This window comes from Ovis aries, chromosome 1, assembly GCF_016772045.2.
Source record: "Ovis aries strain OAR_USU_Benz2616 breed Rambouillet chromosome 1, ARS-UI_Ramb_v3.0, whole genome shotgun sequence".
Lineage (NCBI taxonomy): Eukaryota > Metazoa > Chordata > Mammalia > Artiodactyla > Bovidae > Ovis > Ovis aries.
The window spans coordinates 216,089,555-216,101,807 of NC_056054.1; the positions used below are offsets into that span (position 1 = coordinate 216,089,555).

The 12,253-nt window shown below is 42.5% G+C and overlaps 1 protein-coding gene across 5 annotated transcripts in view; it reads right to left on the bottom strand.

The window, feature by feature from the left end:
* FNDC3B (fibronectin type III domain containing 3B) overlaps positions 1–12,253 on the bottom strand; it is a 355,159-nt gene that overhangs the window by 274,621 nt on the left and 68,285 nt on the right. For all 5 annotated transcript variants that reach the window (XM_015092550.4, XM_015092551.4, XM_042234418.2 and 2 more), the window contains one exon: positions 4,826–4,964. In XM_015092550.4, coding sequence (XP_014948036.3) covers positions 4,826–4,936 — 111 coding nt within the window. In that variant the 5' untranslated portion in view covers positions 4,937–4,964. The remainder of the gene's footprint in view (positions 1–4,825; positions 4,965–12,253) is intronic.

The following is a 12,253-nucleotide window of genomic DNA, read 5'->3' on the forward strand; positions in this document are numbered from 1 at the left end:
TGTAGTGATAAACGCAACAACATGGCCAAGCCTCAAAAACACTATGCTAATGAGAGAGGCCAGACATAAAAGAGCACATATTGTATAATTTCATTTATAGGAAATGTCCAGAGTGGGCAAATTACCTACAGAGACGGAAAGTAGATGAGTGCTTGCCTAGGAACAAGGGAGAGGAGGGAATGGAGAGCGACCGCTACAGAGTTTCCTTCTAGGGTGATAAAAATGTTCTGAGATTAATGGTAGTCATGGTTGCACAATTCAGGGAACATGATCAATTTCATCGACTGTATATATTAAATAAGTGAATTATGGCATGTGGATTATAATTCCCTGGTGGCTCAGATGGTAAAGAATCTGCCTGCAATGCAGGAGACCTGGGTTCTATCCCTGGGTTGGGAAGATCCCCTAAAGAAAGAAACAGCTACCCACTCCAATATTCTTGCCTGGAGAACTCCATGGCCAGAAGAGCCTGGTGGGGTCGCAAAGAACTGGCCATAACTGAGCGACTCACTTCACTTCCCATGGCACATGGATTATATCTCAGCAGAGCTATTGAGTAAGTTCTTTCTATCCACCTTGTATATTTGTTACTGTTATTCTTGCTCATTTCTTCAGTTGATGATATACTTTAAATCTTCATTCATAATTGAGGATGGCTTTTCATTTTAAGAAAAGAATCATCCTTTTCCTGCTAGTTATACAAAATGACAAACCTAGGTTTCAACCTTAAGTGACTTCTGATAACGAAAATTAACAGTGTTTCTTAGTTAGAGCCAGAACAGAGCAGAGAATCTTGCCAAGACCTCATCTTAATTAAATCCAGAAACCAACAGGACAGATATGAAGAGGAGGAGGGCTGAGGGGACTGAAGAGCTTTCTCATAACTGTGGTGGTTCTTTTGCATATATAGAAATGTTTAGAACGTCCTCAGCACAGCTGCAAAGTATTAAGAACATTGTAAACACATACATGGTAAGCTTCACTAGATACACTCCTAACAGAAATGCAGAGGGAGAACCCGTGGCCAGCGGGCGGCTCTTTAGGATGGTTTAGTGTGAGAAGTGGCTCCTGTGTTTCTCACCTCGTGGGTCTGACAGGACAGTATCTGCAAAGTGTGTCACTATAGTCAGCCTGGTGCCTCCACATGGTCCTTGTTAAAAAGTATTGGCCTCAAGGGACAACACAGTTAAAGTCTCAGAAAATATTATACAGACTTTTCCCTCTGGTGTGTCCCCTGTGTTCTGATCCTTTCATACAAACCCATCTGAGCATCGTACGGCACATCCAAGCAGCAAACACCAGCAGGCGCCCCAGGCAAGAACTCAGATCTCTGGCAGCATCTGACTCTTGGACCCTCACTTTTGGTCCCTGTTCTCTTTGGTGATCCCCTCGCTCTCCCTCTCCCCCACCTCTCTCTGGTAGCCCTCCATCATTTTTGGTTTTGCTTGCTCCTTGGGCCTTAGCCTTCCCCTTGAGCCTTAGCCCAGGTTCCACACACAGGCCTTAAGGTCTACCACAGTCAACTCGGACACAACTAAATGTTAGGGCCCAAAGGAAACAGTGACGGCTTGAGGGAATGAGGAACACACAGAATGGGGGCTCTGGGGACAGAAAGAGGCAAAAAAGAGGTACACAGGCCACTGTCTCGGCTGAGCCACAGTGACATAGGGGCAACATCAAGGCCATGATAAACCTCGGGCTGCTCCTGCTGAGAGGAATATTTCAAACACATTCTGCCCAATTAACAGTTGCTCCCCATTAAGGGAAATTTAGGGGTAATATCAATCAACAGCTTGGCCCACATAACCTAAATGCCTAAACGTCAATGCTTCTAGCACAATCAGACATATTTGCAAATTAGAAAGACTGAAACATTTCCTTCCAATGAGATTTATTTACAGTAAGTGTACCCTGGTCTGACAAAGCTTGATGTCTGCGACTGTGTATAAAACAGATTAACAAGTTTTCCCATTTCTTGGCTTTATAGAAAGCTTCTTCGGTGAAATCAAAACGTGATCCTATTAACCTATATTATCATGCAGCTTCTCCTTAAGAGCTGAGGTGGATGTGCAGAGCAGAAAGTAGGACACGGCCTTCCAGGAAGGCTAGCCTTTTCAGTCTCTGGTCGTTTCTGGGAGCAAAGGAGTTCACTTCCGAAGGGAGAACTGGAAAATTCTAAGGGTTCTGTATGCTGGCCTATAAACCACAAACCACTACTCTAAACAAGACAAATTACAGAAACAAGGGAGAAATCATCAAAACACAAAAGTGGTGCACAGCTACACAGATGGGTGGTCTCAGGTCTCCCAGGCACATACGCAAAATGGGATCAAGGGCCGCCTGAGAGGCCGGAGTTGTTTTTCAAGTTGAGCCACTTTGAATACCTTGGCCCACCTCCCCCTCCCCCCTTTTTTTTTTTTTTGAGGCAAGTGGGATCTTAGTTCCTCAACCACTGACTGAACCAGCGCCCCTAGCATTAGAAGCGCTGAGTCTTGACCATGAACGGCCAGGGAAGTCCCAACTAGCCATTTTTTAAATTATTTTAATTAGTGAAAAGAAAAGAAACCATACACCACATGCACCTTGGAACTGTTCATGGCATTCTGAGACTTCCCATGAGTGGCCAGAGCAGAGCAGTGGGAGGACGAGGGAGAGAGGCAAGCACTAGTCACAGGAGGCTGACCAGCTGCAGGACTGCACTCAGATTTTATCTCAGGTGAACAGGACAGCTCTGAGCAGGGCAGGGACACGTACATTTTTACAGTTTTAGCAGATTGATGTGTGGCAAATGTTTTCTGGTAGGGCAAAAGTAAAAGCAGCAAGACCAGTTGAGAAGAACCGTCCTACCCCTGGTGAGCAGTGTTGGCTCAGAGTCTAGGAATAGTCACAGAACTGAAGCAGACATGGCAAATATGGTTTCAGCAACGTTCCTGAGATAAGGCCAACAGGACTTGCTGAGAGACCAGAACACAGAGAGGAGGGGCAGTCAGTGGAGGCTCTGGAAGGGAAGAGCAATGGAGGCAAGGAAGCAGAGGCTCTATTCAGAGAAGTACTGCTGTAAAGGGAGCAGAGAAATAACCGGGGGTGGGGGTGGGTGGGAAATGTGGAGTCAAGGAACGGGCGGTTGTTTTTGTTGGGTGGGCCAGAGGTATAGCTATTTGTGTGTTTAAGATAAAAGATCTAACAGCAGATTGGTGGAAGTGAGCCAAGAGAGAGAATCAGGAGTCAGGAAAGGAGGCACTTCCATCAGTGGCAAGACAGGAAGAGATTTATTCAACTGACAAACATTTATTGAGCACCTATTAGACATTCTTTGCTCTTAAGAAGTTCATGGTCTAATGCAGGAGAAAGTAATATATATAAATCATTAAACAGCAAAGTAAGACCCATCAGAGGTATATACAAAGTATTAATGTACTATGCTGGATAGAGTGTTGATGTACTATGACAGACGGGCAGGGCTGGGGGAGAGGGACGGACTGACATCAAATGGCCAATTAACTTATCTGAATTATTAATATATTTTGCATAAATATTTTCCAAGCAATCGTTCCAAATTCTACTTTCAATAAAACAAAGACTCCTACTTTTATGGACTGCAGCCTACCAGGCTCCTCCGCCCATGGGATTTTCCAGGCAAGAGTACTGGAGTGGGTTGCCATTGCCTTCTCCGTTATGCTTCTAAAGAACCATACAAATATAAAAAGTGGCATTTATTTAGTACCAGACTGATGGAACCAGTTTTAGTAGTCAATTAAAAAATTCAGGAGTGGAAGAAGACGGCGGAGGAGTAAGACAGGGAGATGGGGGTGATCACCAGCCCCTCCACAAACAACTCATCAAGATATGGAACCACTCCAACAAAGCAACCTCTAGGTAACAACAAAAGACCCCAGGCCTGCAGGGGCACAGGCGAAGCTCCCTGGAATGAGGCAGGACAAAGATAAAGACAGAAAAAGGGAAGAGACAGCAGAGAGGAGCTTGGGCCCTGAGGGAGGGAAGGAATGGTGAAGGAGGAAGCCCTTCCGTGCACTGGGAAGCTCCCTCTCAGGACCAGGGGGTACCAAAGGGGAGAGCCTGTAAAGTCAGGACCTAGAAGGCAGAATACAGAGAAGGCTGCACTTCCCAGCCCATAAGCAGCTCACAGACCTTGGCCCTGATCAGATGGTGGACTTGGGGAGTTGAGAAAAAATTTAAGTAATGTTATCAGAGACAATATCTATCTCTAATAATTTTTGAAGTTTTACTTACTGTTTAAATTTTTTCTCAAGTGCCACAAGAATGAGCTCAGGAATAACTTTTCTACTCTGCAATGTTAAGTAGCTAGTGACAAAGAAAGGAGTTTTACCGAAAACAAGCACTATCCTTTTCACAGCAGCAGACTTGCTGCCCTGGAGCCTGGGCTTGGAAGGACTGCTCCAGGAGCCAGGGTGGGTTCACACACACCTGTGTGTCTTGTCCAGGTCAGTCACCTCCTGGATGAGATCAAAATCTGACCCAGCCTCTGGGCATCTTGCTCCGGCCAATCAGGAAAAATCAGTCAAGCACAACACACGACATGAGTAAACACTACTTTATTCCAAAAACTTGTACATATTTTCAAAATGATTCATTTCAAAAGTTAGACACTTGGTTTTGATGCTTCAAGAATACCAGCTGGATTAGGTAAAGTTTGCTATTCTCAAAAACTACAATTTCGGATATTTTAAAAAATCATATAGTGATTCTACAATGGAAACGACCTCTAGAGAATGACAAAGGTTCAAGATCAGAGATCTTTGACTCTCAAATTTGGACAACTTAAATCCTCTCTTAATGCACCTACCTGCTGAGCCGCATCTCCATTCACCAAGTGAGGCATCATGGCAACCTCTCCATTCAGCAATGGTGGCAGTTCCAGAGGGATCTGGTCGGTCATCATCATTGTGACGTACATTCATGGAGAATTTCCCTCAACTGGCTTCCTGCAAGAAAATCACCATTTTGTAAAAAGAATTCAAGACCGAAAAAATTCACCTGTAACAAGTCAGCTATTTAAGTGCACCATCATGAGATCAGCTGAAACTCAAATTCTTCCAACTGATGTTGGATTTAGAAGGGGTGAAGCAAAACCCAGGGTGGTTTCCCAGGTAGCTCAATTGTTAAGAATCCGCCCGCCATGAGGAGACCTAGGTTTAATCCGTGGGTTGGGAAGATCCCCTCGAGGAGGGAATGGGAACCCACTCCAATATTCTTGCCTGGAGAATTCCATGGACAAGCCTAGGGGGCTACAGTTCATGGGGCTGCAAAGGGTCAAACATGACTGAACAACTGAGCACAGACAGCAAAACCCAAGAAAAACAGCTTGAAATTGGAGACCATAGACCTGAGTCTCTAAGCAGTCAAGTAAACACAACCTCCAGTTCCTCCACCTTGTTATTTAGAAATTTAAGAATAATATTAAGTCCCCTAAACCCAGAGATCTTCCTCAGAATAAAAATGAGATAATTTGAGAAGATAGAAGTGTCAAATGAACATTTATCATGCTATCTCTAAGGTAATTACAAAAAATGAAGCCAAAGAGCATGACTTCTAAGGAAAGTTTTTCATTAGCATCAAAATACTGTTTATAAAAAAAAAAAAAAAAATACTGTTCATAAGGAGTTACTCCAAGCAAAGGTTAACTACTTACACTGCAGTTGTTGCAATTTCTGACCTTGCTATTAACTCAGTAATTAATCAAGTTCTAATTCTCTCTATCCCATCATCTCCTTGAACTGGATTTATCCTGTTGCCTATTTGCAGCTTTATTACTTGAGCCTATCTTGAACTTTCCTGTACCTAACAGCACCTACAGTACCTTGTACAGAATAAGGCTTAAAGGCACATTTCATGGTTTCCACAGAATAAATGATTTTCATGTACAAATTCAAAACAACACAAAGCCCACTTTCATTCCATAATGGTATCTGCCACTAATATCTAGCTTTTCAATAAAACAGCAGGAACACAATAAATTCCTATTTAAGATTATACGTATTCTTTAAGAAGTATTTACCCATCCTTCATTTATGTCTAAATTTTTTTGCCACAAAAACTTTAATAGCATAGACAAACGAGAATAAACAAAGACACACATGCACACACTGTTTTAAATCAGTTCAGAAATAAACTGCCATGTAGTCCAGTTTAAATTTTTTCTCATTTGTAATAAAGTTCCCAAAAATTTCAACTCAAGACTTTTGGAAAATGAATCCTTTAATACTCAATATCCAAAAATCAGGCAAAATTAGCAGGTCAAGTCCTTTAATGACTATCTCTAATTTGTCTCAAGTGTGACAGAAATATTTCTTAAAACCTCCATTCTGAACATTAAATATATTTCCCTCGCCTCGAGCCCACCCAAAAGAAACCCCTTCCCTGGAAGTATCAAATGATGCATACAAGCCACCCAAGAGATTATAAATTTTTTATTTTAAATAGGTAAAATTTTACACTATTCATTATAACCCCATTTGGAAAAACTAATTATTTTAAGTACCAAACAACAAAGTCATGTCCCAACTAGGGAAGCACATTCTATAATAACAAGTCTTATAATTCAGTGTTAACAGTACCATCATGCTGTTTTATGAGGCAATTACTCAGTTCCCAAGCAAATAAAAATACAAAACTCAAAGCCCAATAGTTTATCCTAACGTAGGAAACAGATTTTTTTTTCACAATAAAATTAACCAAGATAACTTCCACTGACCCCATGAAGACATCAACTGCTTGATTCTGAGTAGTACTACTAACAGAGTACGAATATCCATTTAAGTTTTATTTCAAATATACTTAACCCTACAAGTGCACAAGGAGAGGAATGATTCCTTTTCCTCAGACTGATATTACACAGGTCTGCTTCTTAAGCGTGGTGTTTTATCTAACGATTCTTCAACACTGGAGGCTGAATAAACAGGGCAGTAATGTACATGAGGGGTCTGAGACTAAAGCATCTGCAGTGAAGAAGCATTCCACACTCACTCCCACCTCTTCCTCACTCCTTCCAAGGAAGAGTCCCAAAGCACTTGCTGCTGAGGTGATGGAAACTGTGGCTCTGTCCTCCCCTCTGCTAAAGTAGAGAGCACCAAAGCCCTCTCCCACAAGGAACAGTCCTGATCAGCTCAACAGACAAGCGTAAGGATGGAACCTACTCTCTTTTCATTCAGTGCACACAGGTACTGGTAGGACATAATTTTGATCTAGTGAAAAAAAGTTCAGGCATTCTTAACCACCTAGCTCTAAAACCAAAGAATGTCTCAACTCCAGCATGATACCTAACACTGACAACTTCAATTTTAGACACCTTCTGGTAGGCGTCATGATAAGCAACAGGATTTGCTATCATCAAAATACAGCAATCCAGCCCCACAGGCTGGCGCTCTTAAGCACAGATGTCAGGTCCAAGTTGGATAGTTAAACTCCAGATTCTGCAACTGTGGGATAAAAGGATAGATCCCCTCCTAGTTCCATGAAAATCTTATAAATGCAAGATGAGAGAAGGTGGGAGCCCACACAGAGTTGAAAAAAAATCCCAGAGAAACAAAGTCAGCTGGCACAAAGAAATAATTGCATTTACTTTTGAAAATCATACAGGCATCTTTGGGCAATGTAGCTATTCCATACAAAAAAAAAAGATGCCTGAGTCCTGTATCTTTTTCCTACCAGATGATAGATTATCCGCCTCACAGATGTGCAGGGGTTATTGCTAATCACTGAGAGGGGAACAAGGGAGGGGAAGACGGGGAACTGTGCATAAAAAAAGTCAACTATATATACAATCAACTCCTAGATAGCACAGAGTGGGAACTTATAAACACCATACACTCTTAGTGTCCCAACTCAACCAGCTAACAACCATACCTTTAATCATGGAGAAAAAGGGAAGAATGAGTAAAGACTCGGCCATAGAGTCTCACTTCTCATAACCAAAGTTGTTAATCCTCTTTACCCTAGGACACCAGCTTGCTAAAAATCCAAGGCCTGTTTTCTAGTCCCCAAGAGGTCCACCAAAGGCAAACCAGATTTTATCCTGCCTTCAATTCAAGGTAAGAGATTGATCTAGATGGGGTGGTTCACACAGTCAACAATGTTTAAATACCCCTTTCTACACTCCATGCACATACAGAGTATACGTTCATTTGCCTGGAATTCAAGGGACATACAAAAAAAGTAATAAATTATCTCTAGGCAAGATAATGCCCAGCTATTTAACAAGGCAACTGCCTGGCAACCGGTCCTTAAATCACCATGGAACAGAAACCATTTAGTGCCATGGACTGTAGAAAGGACAAGAGAAAAGGCAGGAAGAAGAATTATAAAAGAATGAAAACCATAAATGCAAAACAAAAGACTTAGGGTACAAAGCAATACTGTACTATGGTTATTACCTAGTTTTGGTTATTTCCTAGGGATGGAGATGGGTTGGGAGGAAGTAATGACTTTTCCAAATACAAAGTCAAATGTTCGGGCTGCAAATTGGGAAAACCACTCGGCCCTAGCCATTGACAATTAAAGAACGTTAAGAGACTGGGGAAGGCTTGCCATGCATCAATAATTAAATGGTGATTGCTCCCCAAAAAAGTAAGTCTCCTCTGTTTTGGCTGGTAATTCAAACAAAACTACACATGTACTCAATTTAAACAGGTGTGCCTCAGCCCCACTGCTTTGAGGAGACCGGGAGAATGTGACATGTCCAAGAAAGATGACGGAACTTTTTAAATGGAATCTTTCAAATGAAGTAATAAATGTGGAAGGCTTACTATCCAAACAGTTAACTTTAAGGACCAAACACTTTATTTGCCAAGATTGTGGGTGGAAATTATACATCTTCTAAAGGGAGTACGTCAAGGCTGTATATTGTCACCCTGCTTATTTAATTTCTATGCAGAGTACATCATGAGAAACGCTGGGCTGGAAGAAGCACAAGCTGGAATCAAGATTGCCGGGAGAAATATCAAGAACCTCAGATATGCAGATGACACCACCCTTATGGCAGAAAGTGAAGAGGAACTCAAAAGCCTCTTGATGAAAGTGAAAGAGGAGAGTGAAAAAGTTGGCTTCAAGCTCAACATTCAGAAAACGAAGATCATGGCATCTGGTCCCATCATTTCATGGGAAATAGATCGGGAAACAGTGTCAGACTTTATTTTTGGGGGCTCCAAAATCACTGCAGATGGTGATTGCAGGCATGAAATTAAAAGATGCTTACTCCTTGGAAGCAAAGTTGTGACTAACCTAGATAGCATATTGAAAAGCAGAGATATTACTTTGCCAACAAAAGTCTGTCTAGTCAAGGCTATGGTTTTCCCAGTGGTCATGTATGGATGTGAGAGTTGGACTGTGAAGAAAGCTGAGTGCCAAAGAATTGATGCTTTTGAACTGTGGTGTTGGAGAAGATTCTTGAGAGTCCCTTGGACTGCAAGGAGATCCAACCAGTCCATTCTAAAGGAGATCAGCCCTGGGTGTTCTTTGGAAAAACTGATGCTGAGGCTGAAACTCCAGTACTTTGGCCACCTCATGCGAAGAGTTGACTCATTGGAAAAGACTCTGATGCTGGGAGGGATTGGGGGCAGGAGGAGAAGAGGACGACAGAGGATGAGAAGGCTGGATGGCATCATCGACTTGATGGACGTGAGTTTGAGTGAACTCCGGAAGTTGGTGATGGACAGGGAGGCCTGGCGTGCTGTGATTCATGGAGTCGCAAAGAGTCGGACACGACTGAGCAACTGAACTGAACTGAACTTCATTATAGAGCAGGCTGGCCATAACTTTATTTTTTCTTAGGGATGTAGGGTCACTGTTTACAATACTGTGTTCAGTCACAAGGTGATGTAGTAGGGAGTTCCAAGGCATTCTGACCTTACCTACTCAGAGAAATGCACCCCTACTTTGAGCTCTTACGTTTAAATTCTACATTTTCCCCTCTCTTCCTCATTAGGCTGTACCTCAAACCACACCTCCTCAACTCTGAGAATCATACTCAATTTGCGATCTTAATCTTCCTTGGGCTGGGAAGCACATAGAGGAGTGGTCTCTGGGGTCTCAGAAGCTCCCCTCTGTGCCCTGCATCCATGATTCCTGGATAACTGAGCTGTAACTGCTTTTAGTGTCAGTCAGAAAGTCTAAAGAGAAATCATCCCAACAAAACCCTCATTATCCTGGTCTGGGTTCCTTCTCCCCTAGACAGATGTGTCTCTGAATAGGCCAAAGCAATCACAGAACTCATGCATTTTATTAAAGGCTCTTCCACATCCACACTGTCCTCGCACACAACTGACTTTTCTCAATAAATTCATTCTTGGCTTTTCCAGGCAAGAATACTGGAGTGGGTTGCCATTTCCTTCTCCAGGAGATCTTCCCAACCCAAGGATTGAACCCGGGTCTCCCATATTGTAGGAAGACACTTTACCGTCTGAGCCACCAGGGAAGTCCCCTTTACAAATAAAGAGTCAATAAATGTGCTAAAAAACTAATCAGAATAAACCAATGGAAAACAGATGACCTCTACTGCTGCTGCTGCTAAGTCGCTTCAGTCGTGTCCGACTCTGTGCAACCCCATAGACGGCAGCCCACCAGGCTCCCCCATCCCTGGGATTTTCCAGGCAAGAACACTGGAGTGGGTTGCCACTGCTTCTCCAATGCATGAAAGAGGAAAGTGAAAAGTGAAAATGAAGTCACTCAGTCATGTCTGACTCTTAATGACCCCATGGACTGCAGCCTACCAGGCTCCTCCGTCCATGGGATTTTCCAGGCAAGAGTACTGGAGTGGGTTGCCATTGCCTTCTCCAGACCTCTACTACAATGTTTTTTTCTAATTCTCTGAATATTTTTTTTTTCACACACAGAGCTCCAAGTTTTCACTGCTATTTTTTTAATTCTTACTTACCCATGCTTCCAGTTCAAAGAATTCAGTGACAACCACAAGCCATCACAACCTCTCCCCTAACCACACATCCTAACATAAAACCACAAGTGCTTCATGCCTGGCCAGTTCTGTTCTTTTGATTGACAGGGAAGGGATGCCACGTGAGCACTTGTGGCTGACTTCCTTCTCTCCTGAAAGCAAGTCGTTTGTTACCTTTCTTACCTGCAGGGAGGCCCAGAACCAAAGAAGTAAGCTAATGGCAAGGGTGCGGGCTGGGCACGCTGAAAAACAGATCCTCACTGTTAGTAAGACATTTAGTTCTGTCCAAATATGACTCTAAAGCTTTTACAAAACACCTTACTTAAAAATAATATTACAAAGGGTCTTCAGTTTTTACATTACTCTAGGCACTGGGTTATTACTTTTTCCTTTTCTTTTGCTTCCCTCACTCCAAGTCTAAAAAGGTTTTCCATGGTATCTTGGCCCCAAACTATACTAAGAAACATACGGCCAATTTCATTTAAAAAAAAAAAAAACAACGGATTCTCAGGAGAGAACCACAGATCCATTTCCAAAGGCCAGAGAAAGCAGTTATATACTAGGAAGAATTTCTAACTTGAAAAAAATCAAAGGCTTCATCACTGCTGGGAGAGTTTTAAGTCTGTGGGCCTGGCCTTCAAATGAGTAACAAAATGTCCTGCACCTCACTCCATGGGCCAATGACCCAAATTTCCTTACATTAATTCAAGATGTGAGTGAGCAGTACAGTACACAAATTAGTTTCAGATGACAAGAGGAAAAGAACCCCAAGAGCACCAAAAGGAACAAAGCAAAACCATCAGTGCCAAATGAAATGACCCTGCAGGGTGAAAGGAGATGGACTCCCTGAGTTAGATCTCAGGGCAGAGCCAAGGTGCAGGCTGCCAGACTCACTTTACCTACACCTGACTTTTGACCTATTCTAAACCATCCCAGGGAAGTGCAGAAAAAATAAAAGTAGAACGAGAATCAATAAGAAGAATGCATTGTGTCAATCATATCTTAATTTTTTCTTAAAAAAAAAAAAAGCACATCATCAGTTTTAACTTTTTGCTTCTATCTGCAATTCAAATGCACTTTCAGAAGCAAAAGGGGTTTCTTGATAAATGGGAAATGGATGGATAGAAATCAATTAAGACCTATAAAGCAATTATGCAGATAATCTAACAAATAAAACCTTCTTCAGAATTCATACCATGTGCGCAGTGCTTAGTTGCTCAGTCCATGTCCAACTCTTCCTGATCCCAGGGACTGTAGCCCAGCAGGCTCCTCTGTCCATGGGATTCTCCAGGCAAGAATACTGGAGTGGGTTGCCATGCCCTCCTC